This window comes from Astatotilapia calliptera, chromosome 8 (genome assembly GCF_900246225.1).
Source record: "Astatotilapia calliptera chromosome 8, fAstCal1.2, whole genome shotgun sequence".
Lineage (NCBI taxonomy): Eukaryota > Metazoa > Chordata > Actinopteri > Cichliformes > Cichlidae > Astatotilapia > Astatotilapia calliptera.
The window spans coordinates 6,776,453-6,792,052 of record NC_039309.1 but is presented as its reverse complement, the minus strand read 5'-3'; the positions used below and the strand labels follow the sequence as shown (position 1 = coordinate 6,792,052).

The window sequence follows — 15,600 nt, the reverse complement described above, 5'->3', positions numbered from 1 at the left end:
ATGTCCTCCTTTACTCCATCCATGAATCTCCTCTGTGGACATCGTCTTTTCTCCCTGCCTGGCAGCTACATAGTCACCCTCTTTCTAGACATCTTCCTTTGTCCAATATATGCCACATTGTATTCATTAAGACTTAAAAATAGTGATTTAATGTCAAAGATCAAACGGTTCAGGGGTCTTTTGAGTCTTCAGACAAGCCAGCTGCTTGTACACATTTTAACTGTAATTTACGTATGATTCTAACATGTAATTATTGTTTGGAAATGAGTGACATTGAGGGCGTGTCTCGTCCTTAAGCAACCAATCAGCACGCTTAAATAGAAGTCTAGCTTTCGACTTCCCAAAAAGAAAAACAAAATGATTCATTTTGTTTTTAAATTTTAACATATTTTAGATAAAATTTGGATAACATTTTTTGTATAAAAAGCCATGCTAACAGTATGTTAGTTCCATTCCCTTGTGGTTTATTCCTTCATTAAACACTGCAAGATAGCATCAACTGCTGCACCCTCAGCTAAACGGCTGCTAGTTTGTGCACAATTGCTTTCCTCCATTAGCTCCAGTACTAGCAGGCTTTAGCCATGCATGAAAAGTTCCATGTTGTTTCATAAGTTAAACATAATCTCTTGCCAAATAATTGCTAGCTCTATATTTTAACATGATTTTTTTGTTGTTTTCTGTCAAGAAATTAAAGTTTAACTGGAAGAATTTGGGTTTTAATATGTTGGCGCAAGAACAAATTGCAATCTGCGATTTTCTAGCGCTAACTATTTAAATTTGTAAACCAAACAAATAACTCATCAGTTAAAAGAAGGGAAAGATCAACTGATTATTAGTAGAAAAGTTCAGTTGTTGAATAATAAGAATAGTAGTAGCTATAACAGTAGTTCACCTTATTGATGTAATATTTTGATCATATTGTATTCAATTTTATTGAGCAACATACTCTTTATTTTATATTTGTTGTGGTTAAGTCAATTTAAACTGCGGTAACAAAGGAATTTCCCAACTCTGGGACAAATAATGTGTATCCTATCTTATCTTAAACTCTGTGTAAACCCGCTTTGGGACTAAGGCAAGTTTTCCCTCCTCTTCCTGTCATTAAGTTATTATTTAAAGTGACGCTAACAGGCAATAACTCCTGTGTCCTGTGACGCTGACAGTGAGGAGCCCAGCAGATAAAAACCAGAGTTTGTCTTGACCCTTTAACGACAGGAGGAGAACCTGCGCAGTTGCAGAATTAACAAACTAGTGTCCATCGGAGACCGTGATGACAGACTTGCCAAAAGTGAGGATTGAGGTCAAAGGCAACGTGGGAAAAAAAGTCTGACCTCACAGCACTGAAACTGACATGCCCTCCCCTTGACTGACATACAGTTTGTATAAACACGCACGTAGGCACCTGCACTGGCACAGGGTCACATTTAGATGTTTGCAGGTGAGAACTGAAGCAGCAGTGTGCTCTTTCCAAGAAAACCTGACATGGTCTGTAAATGGAGCAGGCAGAGGGAGGTTAGCCATTAATCTCATAAGGATTGGGGAGTCAAACCAGCCTCTGACTGCTGCTCTCCTTCTGAGAGGCTGAATCGACTTGTGGCGCCCGCTAATTAGATACAGGATTACACTATCTCTTATGTGTTTTAATCATGAAAAGCAGCCTGTCATAAAGTCTTTGCCAGTGCTGCTCAGACACTTTCAACATCATATTGCATTTTAGGGTTAATTTTGACACTGATACTGTTATCTTATAAAATTTTATGCATTTCACTTTATAGTTGGAAAAACGACTTTTACATGTGGTGACACTGTTTATAGCAGCGGTGGGCAATTAATTTCCCCAAGTGGTCACAATTAAGACCCAAGTGTAACATATACTATTACCAGTAGCAGTTTTTGGAGAGATTAAAACAAAAACAAAAAAATTACTGAGCCGAATTGAGTTCACCTTATTGGTTGGATTTGGTTTATAGGATACCGACTTGGTCGATTCGACCTCTACTACAAGGCTATGTTTGTTTGCAAGCTGGGAGATATTTTATCGCCTGTTGACTTTGTTATTCTTGACATCTCTTAACCTATCTGGTGTTTGCTTTTAGTAACTCATTAAAACGTCAGTCTTCTAGAAACTGCTCTGCATATATATAGTACCATCCTGCACCTTCTCTGAGACTTCTTTTAAAGGGTTAGTCCTCTTGCCCTTTAGGCTGAGCATTGCGTCACGCAGTTACAGAGATGTGGAACTTTTCCTTGCACGTTACATCTTTGATTGGCTCTGTCATTTTCTGTTGGCAGCTTGTAAGTAAGTAGTTCCTTAAACTTCAATTAGAAACTTTTGAAAATGTCAGCACAGTAAATGTGAATATGGACGATCAGTAGTTCTTAAACGACGTCATGTTCATGGCTTGTGAACTTGGCTGGTGTTTATGCAGTAACCTGAGGATCATTTTGAGCTGTAACACCTTTCAGTTGATATCGGAGCAATCTCAGGTCAAGAAAAACAGATGGAAGGACACTGACTCCTATCAGATGAAATAACTCTGCAAGGAAAGGATGTTTGGAAATGCCACAGTGCACAATATAATAGCTGTTCTGTCTAATAGTATGATGAGTGTAAAAGGAACAAACACTTTGTCCTCCACAGGAAACATTGAATCACTGAAAGATCACAAGATGCCTGAAGGTTGCAACCTGGAAGAGAGCTGCCTTAAAAATAAAGCCAAATAGTTCAACTCGATGACTCCAAACGAGACTAAAAGAGTAGAAAAGGTTTACTTATGGGTCACACAAATTCTATTTTTTTTTTTTTAGCTTTTTGTACTGTTCATAATGACACGAGTCTTTATCAGGAAATAGACTTGAGTTCACACACAGTCATCCCCAGGGTTAAGAGAATGGCCAGAAAAAAAGAAAATATCAAGTTAGTGGCAAAAGAAAGGCCACACTGCTTTAAACTCATAGGACAGGAACAGCACAAATACAACACAACACAACACCAATAACCACTCTTTACAACCAAGGTATGGAGAAAAGGTGGCATGGTTGGAACTGAGTGATGCTAATGTGTCCATATGGCCCAATATGTTTCCACATAACATCAATATGTTTGTTGAATTTATGCCACAATAAATTAAAGCAATTTTGAAGGCTAAATAAAGGAGGTCCAACCTGGTACTAGCAAGGTGTACAGATTAAAGTACTTGAGGAGTTTAAGAAAGGTAACTAAAACTTGTGTACTTGCATTGTGGTTTACAGGCAGCTCCTCAGTCTGCACAGCTAAGGCTATTATTGTAAACTGCAGTAGACTCGACAGCCGTCAAAGATACATCTTCTACCTCCAAAGAGCCAAGGCGAATCTGTGGGCTTTGAAACCTGATTAAACCAAGCCAACTGGCCGCACAACTGTGGCAGTCAAAAACAATTATCTGTACGAGTACATCTCATGACAGGGAGGCTCTCAGTTACAGCTTCTATCATTCTTTTTAACTGTACTTTGCTTTAGTGCCTCTTGGGACGACAGAAATATGACAAACAAAGTTTACATCATTATTTTTGACTGCGTGCAAATTCCACTTTTGGCCTTTTTAATATGAGTGCTAAAACTAAAAAGCACAAAAATAATTTCTGGTGATTTCCATCCAAAAAACTCCAAAAATGCTCCTGCACACATCTTCATTTGGAAAATCAAATGCTGCAGATAATCTTCACACAATACCTAAAATGCAGTGAAGCTCCAACCACATTGGATGTTCCCACCAAACCCTTGGTTCTCATTACAGGAATTCTCTCAGCAGTAATTGCTCAAAAACATTTGCAATAATTATAACCAGGCTATAACTGACACACTACAGGCTTCAGCAAGTTCATGACAATACATATCTGACAGGCTTTAAAGGCTCGTTACTCCAGGGTGTATTCCTTAAACCAGTTTTTACAGTAACGTTTTCACAGAAATCGACAACACTGTTATAACATTATGTGAACCTGCCCGATTCTATGCCTTGTTTAAACCTAATCAAGCCAACTCCTCCCAACTATTCAGCATGGATTATAAAAATGACATCTTAAGTTGCTTAATATTGGATGCAAGTACAAGAAAATTACCTTAAAGATTGTTTGATTTCACTTTGTAAGAGTTTATAAGCTGTGACTAATCGATTTCCTGTGATTAATGAGTAATTATCCATTCACCGTTTATTCATAGAAACGGTGTTCGAGTTGCCAGGTTGTAGAAGGTCCTACTAGAAATAATGCATGAACTCTGCAGGTATAAAGGTTAGTAAATCATTAATTAAGGGGTCAACAGGTTGGGACATGCAGCACCTCTTTCACAGAGTGTGAGCTGCCCAACAGTCTACTGATGTTTTCTTGGTGAAGACAATCAATTGTCATGCTGGAAGAGATAAAGGGATTATTCAGAACCTGGCAAGCTCCAAGTAATTCTTATGGATGTTGTGTAAAATCTTTGTAACTCATTAAGCATTAATACACATATTTTTACCCCTGCCTTGGTCATGATTTATTCACACTACCTGACATTTATTGCATCACGTGACTCCCCCAGGACAATCACAAGGAGTACCCATCAAGAATAATTTTCTCTGGATAAAAAAAAAAAAGCTCTAATGCAAAAACACTCCACGCACACCAACTCCAAGCGAGACAATATGCTAAGCTTTCTTGGAAAACCCATTTGACAGAGATCACCCGAGAGGGTGTTGGAGTAAAGCCCTTTAAAGTTATGACCCCGGGCTGTGCAGCAAAGCAGAGCAAAGGTGCTTTCATCCCAGGATGTTTCTTTTTTATTATTAGTTTTTGTGATGTTAAAGCTGATAAAAACCCTCAGATATCACCTGAAATTCCAAATGTCTTACTGACATCTTATACCTGACAAATGTTTGACAAAGTGAAGCAAAATATGAAGCACATGCTGTGTACAGATGGTATGTTTGGTCCACTTTAAGTCTGGCTGCAGGAGGTTCAGAAGCATAGTGTTACACTTAAAACACAGGTCTGCTATCAAGTGCCACTGGCAACTAGCACCGGATACAGTTTACAAAGTGACGGTATGCAAGTGGTGCCGTATAACGGGAAGCTAACAGTATGAAAGATTTATGAATCCTTGACTAGCTGTTCAACTGTGTCCAACACACTCATACCTAAGCCTGAATGTGAGCACCAACTTTAGAAACCCACATAGCTTAGAGATAAATGGGATTTAAAATAGCACTACCAGTTCCATTTGGAGGAGGGGGATTGAGAAAACAAATTACAGTGTTTGCTGATCAGTATTGAAAGGTGCCAGGCTCTAAGACAGAGAGAGCCATTACTGTACACCACATTGGCCAATTCATGCCAAACCTCACGTAACAACTTAGGGCACATTTACACCCCTGACACCTCAGTCCTGCACACTCAAAGACACACGGTCAGTTCAGAAACGCCAAGGGGTGACCTCGTGAAGCAGCCTCTTTCCCTTACCAACTGTGGCCTCGGAGCCCCAACAGCTTTTAAAGCTTGAGGTCTTTAGTTTGTTTAGGAAGCAAGACCCAGGCCTCTTTGGGGCCCAAGCTGGAGGGTGACTAAATTCACCACCAAAGGAACGGCTGTAAACTGAAACACTGTCAATACTGAAAATATCGAGAAGGAAAGACATTTTCCAGAGTGGAGCTACTGCTGGGTTTATTTTTCTGAAAGCCCCTGTATACTGTTCTTATTATATCTTTGGCAAATGTTAATAATCGTGAGATAAAGTTTGTACTGAAACAGCCAAAAAGTTCAGAAAAAGATTACAGAAATTATTGTTGTGTTTATATTTAAGGTAAAGAAAGACCTTACAAATATTAATGAGAGATCCCCAGAGACCAGGTGTTCCTCCTATGAGCAAGCACTTGGTGGTGGATGACAGAAAATCCCTTTCAACAGGAATGGACACTAGTGGCATTTGAAGAGTATCTTAGAGCAAAACAGCATTCCTAGTAATGTGAGACAAGCCCGCTGCCATTTTTAAACCAGAACTTTGGCCAGAAGAGGAAAATATGGACCAGAAAATATATCACAGGACACCCAGGATGATCATCAATCTGATGAATAATTCCCAACCAGAGTTATGACAAAGTATATTTTGTCTTTATGGGACATTATCTAAAGAAACAGATCTCGTTCCACCTGACACAGATCGTGACCAAGATTTTTGCAAGCCCATGTTACACAGTATCTCATGCAGTTAACCTGCATAATTGCAGTTGCTGCACAGTGTCATGCGGAGACACTTTAAAAGTGATACAAATTAACTTGGGACCAGTTTCGATATGCAGCTACAAAAAAAAAAAAAAAAAAAAAAAAAAAGAGGCTAATCTGGGCGCACACTGGCTAGTTCTAATCTAGTTCAACAAAAGCACACGAGCATCACTGGAATACACTGACAAGACATATTAATACAATCTGCCTGACATTGCGTAGGAACTTCCCTTAAGAGCTCTGACCCATGTTGGGTAATGAACACAGAAACATAGAATGTCAACACTGGATTGTATAGAGGTGAGGCCAACACGTTAGGCAGGATTTATACTCCTGCGTTATACTTCCTCACCTTAGGTGTAGACTGCACTCTGCACCTACCTAGAAATATAACCAGAGGCCACCTCAAGGAGACTTGCAATGACTATGATCGACCTGTTCAGTACCAATATTTCCTTCTACGCATTCCTCTGACCTACCTGTAACTTTGAGTCATCATGAGCCAAGGTGTGAATTCTGTTAAATATTACCAACACCTTGCTATCATAATACGTTATTAAAGGTCAAAGTGTGAGTCAAACACCCGAGAACGGATCTCAAGACTGCGTTACAGGTGGATGATAGTTGGCTATCTGCAAAAACTAAAAGAGAAGTCCAGTTTCTTTCCACTTAAGCGCTTAAGACTGCAATGACCTGGATGACTGAGAAGCTATAGAGACAGTATGCAGATTCAGTGCAGAAGTATTCATTAAGCTTTAGGCTCTTTGACCTGAGCAGCTTTGGCAGGTCGGAGCATATTGTCCTGCTGGGTGAGGTTGAAGCCGTCAGGGAGAGCTGTCCCAGGGGTTGGGGGAGGTTGCTTGGGATATAATGTTTAGCTAGATGGTTTATGTTAAAGCATCATCCCCATGCATGGCAGAAGTCAAGGTTTCCCAAAAGAACATTGCATTGTAAGGAGATGATCAATATTATTGACTTCACCTGTCAGCAGCTTTAATGTTGCGGCCCATCAATCCGGTTGTTCAGTGATGACGCGACGAATCCTACTTCCGGGTCTAAAGTAGTCTGCGTTTAATATGGCTTTTGTGTTGTTAACATGTTTAATGTTATGTATTTTCTTCTATTTGATCTCAAAAAGCTCCTAAAACAGTCAGTGATCACTGTTGACCTCCCTCGGCTTTTATTACCACTAATCATTTATTTAAGCTCAGTTTTTAAAACCTTAGGATGAAACTACAGCCCAGCCCATGCAGCAGTATATGAATGACTAACCTCATATGTGGATGGATCTCAGTTGTTCTCCTGGCTGAAGTTTGGTCCTTTTACAGCATCCTGCCATGCGATTACATTTGTTCCTGACCACCGACAACACTCACATTAACTTTTATTGAGTGGAAAAAAAAGTTAGCTTGTTTATATTAAGCTAACATAGCTGTGTCGCTAGCGGTCACGTAGCACATCATTATATACCAGCTAGCCCAACTTCAGTAACCCTACAAACGTCACTGCTGTTTAGTTTTCTGTCTTCATTTATGCTGGAAGTGATAGCAGAGCTGTACGTTTTAATTTGTTTCCAAAACCCCGCAGTCAGGACATGCTATATTGTATTTAGATAGAAGCTAGCGAGCTAACTCCCTGCTAACTTCTAACTCCGTTAAATGTCATAAATTCCGTTTTCATGGATGCCTGGATGTTAAACTCAATTGTTACACCTGGTAGAGCAGAACGCTGATCATTTTATTAAAGATGAAAGACTTTAGACAGTTTTTCAACTCTCAGTAATGCCATAGTGATCGTTTGATATATGGACCTGCAGCGGAGTTTAGACCCAGACACGGCTAGTGACGTCAGACTGAACAATCGGATATGTATTCAAAGCACAGAAGATAAGAGGGAAAATATACTCATGCTCAAGACAATGTGATTACTGTAAACACAAAAGATTCCTTTAGAGGAGCAGATACCGGTGTCATTTTAAAGGGATCTCACGGGATAAACCCAATACCAAGAAACAAGCTTTCCATTGAGCCGCACTTGAAAAATGTGAAGCGGAGCAAGTGATTGTATAAAATATGGGTTACCAGAGCACTATTACTGGAAGTTGGAAAACTTTAAACAAACCTGGACTACTTACTGAAATCTCTCACATGAAGAATTGATTCACTCAGGAAAAATAATAAAAGCAATGACTCAGCAGATACAGAGCCTTTGCCAGTGGCACATTTTAGCACGTAAATTTCACTAGCTCTATCGCTACATCTCGAGGACGGAAAACCAGTTTCTAATCGGTTCTTTCCGCTTGGTGTTTCCAGTCTGTGTCTGGCAGAGGTACATATAATAACTGAAAAGAGTATCATTTTTGTACATCTCAAGACATTAATATAATCTTATCTATTATCCTTTGTGTTAATCAAAACCTACGGAGTCTGTGGTTATTGTAAAAGCATTATTGTTGATTATTACTGTTTACATTGTTACCAAAACTGAGTAATTGGTAACAATAAGATTGTGTAACCTATCTCTGAATGCATTTCACATGTAATGTGTGCATTTGAGCTTGATTTCCCTTCTGTTACTACACCTTGAAATGATAAATGAAAAGTTTTATGTTTCATTTATCATGAATGTTGACATAAATACTGAAAAGATTCCTAAAAGATAAAAATTATTTTATCTAAAGTGGGAAACTGCCAAAAACCTGAGGATTTCAAAACCACTGAGTGTACTACTCCCTGCACGCTACTGGAAGACTAGCCAACATAAAAAGGACAAATATGAGACTGCAGTGCATAACTGAGCGTGAAGAAACAGCTTTTTCTGGTTTAAAAAAACAGCCAACTTACAGCTGAACACTAAACACTGTAAGTAACTGCTTCATTAACTGGTCAGAGATGAATTATGCTGGTTTGTAAAGGGAATAGTACAAACTGTTGTACAAAAACACAGAACAGGTCCCAGTCTAAAATACTCTGAGTTTTAGGAGCGCTGGCAGTGAATTAGCTAGATTTGTTGCTTCCTTAATTATCAGTTAAAATGATTAATTAAATTGTAACATATTAAATTTGTATTAGTTAATGTATGCCATTGGGAGAGAGGCAAGAGATGCTTCTGTGACCATCCATCCATCCATTTTTGGATCTGGGTTATTGGGCATCAATCTGAGCAGGAGACGCCCAGACCTCCCTCTCTTCGCCCACCACCTCTAATGTTTCCGGGGGGAAACACCGAGGTGTTCCCAAGCCTTCTGAGAGATGTAATCTCTCCAGTGTGTGGGTCTGACCTGGGTTCCTCTCCATTCCATTAAAAGAAAACATGAGTCTTTAAAAGAAAGATTTCTGATCAGTTTCTTCTGTATTAGACAATATTTAATATGATTTTCTTTGATGAATAAGAAGACTTTTAACACTCCCAAACTTTTGATTAGTATCTAAGATTAAACGTATAACTGTGGATTACAAAGTTAAACTATTATTTAATCAAGCGGGTCCTACTTCTGGAACTTATGTCTAAGAAAGCATCAATAAGCAGTCTCCTTGTGTATGGATTAGGTGAGTGACAGGTCCACGGTACAGTAACCAGTCCATCAAGCAAATAGAAAAAAAAAAAAAAAACAAAACACACATGCTCACCTTTATACCTACACAAGAACTATGGTTTCCAGTGTAAACACACAAACACACCCAATGGCCCTGGGCTCAAAGCCCCTAAACAAAGAGCCTCATGCTGCCTCTGCTTGCAGCTACAGTATCCACCCTCACTAACCTGTTATCAACAGCAGCCAATGAGACACTGCTATCTAGGCACAGTGCTGTCAGTATGCTGAATGATACAGACAAGCTGTATCTTGCAGAGCAATCACCAAGACGTGCACATTCAGTACAGTACAAATTTCACAGGTGACCAACGTGCTCAGTAAAGGAAAAAAACAAAACAACAAACAGCGGGCCCCACATCAAAATGACGTTATGCCATGTGTACATGTAGGCTATCACTGTGCGCCTTCTTAACTTTCTACTCACAGAACATTGGCTCGCCCTGATAAGCTGATTTTGGGTGCACTTTGGGCCTTACAAGGAAAGACCATGTTGATGTTGGCTACAGTAGAGCTGATAGGAAGCCCATGGCTTGTCAGTGAACACTAGCCACATTCAGATAAAAGTTACACAGCCAGGCTTATACTATGAAACCCAGGCTAGCATGAGTGAGGGGGGGGGGGGGGCAACAGAAATCTTGGGGCGTGCCAAACTAGATTTATGCCTTTTTGTTTAGCCTCATAACTATACGGACACAGTAGCAAGACATTAATAAGGTTTTACAGCTTTAATTTAATCTGCTACTTCGATATGAGTATTAAAACTCTGAGCTAAAACGTAAACACTACATCAAGAGCCCAGTTTCACTGCTTCAGTAATGTTTCCAGGTCTTACTACAACTTGGCTGATGTACAATCTACCCTCCTTTTTTTTGCACCTAGACACAGGAACTATGTTTACTAGCGGCAAAAGGAATAAAGCACTGAAACAACAGGCAGTTATTTTCAATATCAATTCATTAGTTGTGCATGTTTTAATGAATTCATTGTTTATATCTGGAAAAATACTGGACAAGCTAGCCTGTGTGAGCATTCTGTAGTTTTCTGTATGAAAACTACCAGTTTATAATGGGTAAAAACCACTAAAGAAATGGTTAATAACAGCCCAATCTACATGCTTCAACAGCATTAAGTTTTATTTGTTTTAGAAGAAGCATTAGCTGAGGAAAAAAAATCCTCTTAAACAGTTTGTGACCATCAATAAAACCTCCAGGGTGCACCAACTTTAAAGATCTGGTTTCTCTTAATCAGCAGAAAACGGTCTTTCAGCCCGTATTTATGCATCTGAGGACCTGGTATTAATTGGTTGTGGGTGCTAAGGCCAGCCTTCCATTAATAACAGCCCTCATAAAAACACTGCACGATAACAGAAACTGTGTTGGTTTATGTTTAAAAATGAACCAAGCGTATAAAAGTGCCTGAGACGCTGAGGGGGCAAGGTTGGAGAGAACTGCTGGAAAGTGCTGCCCTTGAATAAGATCAGGTATTGTGCAACATATGCCCTTTACAAAGGATCACCAAAAAGGATATGTGCCTCAGTGAACTCATTCCTATCAGTTACTAAGTAGCTCTGTGTGCTGTTGCAGTCACTTGTGAGGTGCTGAACCTCCAAGCTCATTAATCCATGCAACGATCAGCATTTTAGACGCAGTAACAACAACTCTTCCTTTTGACTCAATGCAGTGCAGTAAGAACAGTATATGAATGGGAGGAACAGAGGGCCACACAACAGCTCATCAATTTTTCATGTCCTCTGTATTAACTTAAAAGCTCAGCGGTCAATACCTATATGGCACCTGAATTACCTGTGGGTGAGCAGTTGCTAGGTAGCTGCCACCTGTAAAGCAACATTATCAAGCAGCATTTAAACTCTTGTTTTATCCATAGGTAAGAGATGTATGCAGCCATTAAGAGGTCTGGAGGCTGAATGACCAGTGCAGTGACACCAACACTAACAAATACACAAAATGACCAAAAGTACAAGTGGAACTAGTTTTTTTTAAAATTTGCAGTGCTTATGCAAGAACTACGAGGGCGACTTTAATGGCGATTTGGATGAAGAGAAAAAAAATGTGAGAAGTGTGGCAGATGCAACTGAGCGTCTAAAGATAACCAAACAATCGGCACAAGTGTTTGGGTACAGTTTGTTTTAAAATGTTCTGCAGCACCCACTGGGTGTTACTTTATCAGCTTGCCAGCAGACTTATATAATCAGTTAGTGATATTTTTGCCATGTCCATCCGGTTTTAAATGCATTGATAAGGTGTGTGTACTCAGCACAGCATGTGATTAGGAAGAACAAAAGGATATGGATGAGCAATATCTGACTGTTTGCACTTGATCTTAAACCCAAAATAGCAAAGATCACATAAGAGCAAGTAATCAAGTACTGATTCTGATCAGTTCCTTATTTTTGAAGCTCACCCAGCATTAATTATGAAATTTGAGAATTTAAAAAGAAATCTGATAACACATGATCCAGAAATGTTTTGCATTAACATATAAAAGAAACAAATTGTATAAGCGTGACTATTAAACAACAAAATACCAGGATGTTTTGCTTCCTGGACACAAAGTGTAAATAGACAACACTTTATGAACTGCATGAAAGTTTCTTATCTGTGCTTCAACTGGCTGGTAATGTTGTGAATGTCAATAAATCATTCATGTTTTAAATAATAAAGAGTGAAATTAAAAGCCCTCACTTACAATGTTGGCGCTGGATACAAAAAGAAGTCTATAAGAAAACAGCAGAAAAGCTCCAACACACTCAAACTAGTGATCTTCCTCAGACATGTGTATGATTTCACAGCGTTTATATCTTTCAGGGGTTTTGTAAGCTTAAGGAAGCTTTGATTCTAGTGAGGGACTACTTTTCTCTGTATTAGTACAAGCCTTCATTTGGTTTATGAAGAGAGACAGCACACAAAAGTTTTCAGTGGCTTTAATGTCTCATGTCACAGAGGGTTCGGCATGTTTTCTTTACCTTTTACGTGATCGCACAATGCCTCCCTGTAGACGCCGCCCAGACTGCAATGCATTCAGCATAACAATGCAGCCCAACCATTCACAAAAGAACACCTCTCTGTGTCACAGTGACAATTATGATGAATTGAAGTTCTGATCTCTATAACTAGATGTGCTTTAAAACCTGTTCTGTATTCTGAACAGCTTAGAACATCCGGCAGATTAGAGCTCAGGCTCTGTAATACATAGTTAAAAGAGCTTAAGGCATTTCTACCTGAGTTGCAGTGACGCACCTTCCACTGCTGCTCCATCAACATTACAGGAGCGATCTCTGTTTAGCCACCAACACTCAGCTTTTGAGTTTCACTTAAGCATCAAAAGGTGGACGGGGTGGTGATTTCACTTAAGAAATGGAACTGAATCTGAGTCCGTCTCTTTGAGGTTAAATTATCACAGCAGTAACCATATCAACAGTGGTCACCTTTAAGCTTATTCGGAGTGATTAAGGAGCTTAACTGGACTCATGTCTCAAGTAAAGAGATGAAATAGCATGCTTGTTTCCAACACAGAGCCACAAAAAAAGATTGCTGTACTTTTCACTCCACAGAAGGTAAAATCAGGGTTATGTCTGACCACAAAGTACCCCAATGGACCAATGCGTTTATTTGACTCAAACATGTGAAACATCAGTGCCTGTGTTGCATGATGCAGGTACTGGGTCATCTGTGCCCCAAGCAGGAGCCTGTGTGACTCTCCATCTGCTTCCTGTTAACAGATACCTGTTGTGTGACTTGACAGACAGGTGGGCTCTGAGGCAGAAGGTGCTAGAGCTTGAGCCTTAAGGGCAGATTCCCTTCATGCCCATACATTCTCTTATTATCTGCACTCCGATGGCTTCTGTAGAAAATAACTGCACAACAAAAAGTAGCTCTGTGCATTTTTTTTAATTCAGTAAAGAGTGCTTTTAAATGAAGATGTATCTTAAAAAAAAAAAAAACTTCCAGTGTGTTTGAATCAAAACAAAAGTAAACATTGCCAGCATGTATATAGTGCAATATCCTTGTCACATGGTTTAATTTGACATTTAAAGGCTATGAGGACACAGCTTCAAAGCTCATGTGGCTGCCAGTTACTGACACCCATCCACGTCTCTCTCTCACACACACACACACACACACACACACAACTGCAAATGTTAAGAGTGGACTTACAGTTTTAATCTTTAAATCCACAACTGTGCTATCAAACCATGTAAGCAAGAGAAGTGTCAGCTGTTGCCCAGGCTGTTTCAAGGCTGTGCGCCAAATGCTATGGCATAAAAAGTACTGACACTTCTACAGTTTTACTGAAGCCTGCCTCTTCAGTCGTCTGCCTTACTTTATGTTTACATGATACACGTGGGCATTATGCCCTGCAAGGCCAGACCACCAAGCAGAACTTCATCTCACAAGCCCCACATCACATTTACTTTTTAACACAACCACTGATGGTATGTTCCTAAAAACTTGATCTATTACCTTTCAGATGTTCTTAGCTGTCACGTGAGGCCTTCAGAGAGCCCCAGTGTCACTGGTTGTTAATGAAAACAGATTAGAGGGGATTCATGACAAGCAGAGTACTGTAGCTCAGCTTGGAGCTGACTGCTAACAGGATGACCTGCCTTACCATCCAAGTGCCTGACACAACTAACTCAAGGTCAGTGGGGAATAATATACAGTAGATTAGCTGCCTGACATCAACCCTGATGCCCTGAGGGAGGAATTAGAGCAGCAAGTGGGCCAGGAAATCAAGAAAAGCATCAGCTTACACACTTGGCCTAGTGTTCATTTTAGGAAAGGTAGATTTAAAAGTCCTGGAAACCAATGCATCGTTTGTGTGAAGTTGTACATAGATGGGAATATGCTGTGAACAGACCCAGTGTGCATCCTACCTGTAGCTCACACCATGCCACCTCCACTGTAGTCTCTGTGTCCAGCCCTTTATAGACCGTCTTGAAAGACCCCCTTCCAATCTCTATGTTGAATTTGAGATATCTTCCATCAGGAGATGTTGCCACCGCTTTAGTCTCCACGTCCTCCTTTTCTTCCTGCTCCCACTGAGTGTCAAACGTGATGCGAGACAGAATCTTTTGCTGTTTATTATGAAGTTCGTTTTCAGAGTCCGAGCTGGGATCTTGAGGAGTGGATCTGGCAACAGGTTTCCAGTTGCCACCGACGGACCCGGCGTCGGGGTCCTGGCGGCACGTGCTGGAGCTGGAAACCGGAGACGCGGACGGCGGGGTGTCGTCTGTTTTTTCTTCCTCTGCTCTGGACTCGGGCAGAGAGAGAATATTTTCTGCCGACCACGATAAGGCTTTGGAAAGTACACCGCTGTATAGGGGAGAATCAATGTCCATACTAATTTTCTGCAGGCCGTAGGAGTTCCTCCGTGCGCCCAGCCCGTGCGTCCTCAGCACGGATGGGACTCGGGACAAACAGTCGTCGGTCATATCCACGGAGAGCCCCGGGAACCCGCGTCCTGGTATCTCTACTTGTGCATGAGACATTGTGGCAGGTTCAACCTGATTTGGAGCCTAAATATGGAAATAACAGTAGGACAGCAGAGCACCGTTACTTTATATTTGAGGTTACTTTTCCATGATGTCAGTTAAGTCAGTGGCTTTAAAACAAAAGACTGGAGACTGAATAACAGCCATATCTAAGGAAAACAAGATTAGAGACGATAGTCAGAAACGTGTAAACTACTGTAGTGCCTGTAGTGGTAACCAGCCTTAGAAGTATATGACAGATAAAGCGTGTAAAAAA

General features: G+C 40.2%; 1 protein-coding gene across 3 annotated transcripts in view; it reads right to left on the bottom strand.

Moving 5' to 3' along the window:
• The window catches only part of wnk4a (WNK lysine deficient protein kinase 4a), a 50,450-nt gene that overhangs the window by 34,241 nt on the left and 609 nt on the right, over nt 1-15,600 (bottom strand). For 2 of the 3 annotated variants that reach the window (XM_026178189.1, XM_026178188.1), the window contains exon 2: nt 14,727-15,368. In XM_026178189.1, coding sequence (XP_026033974.1) covers nt 14,727-15,341 — 615 coding nt within the window. In that variant the 5' untranslated portion in view covers nt 15,342-15,368. Of the gene's footprint in view, nt 1-8,371; nt 8,995-14,726; nt 15,369-15,600 lie in introns of those variants that run through there. The other variant, XM_026178190.1, reaches the window with a different exon arrangement.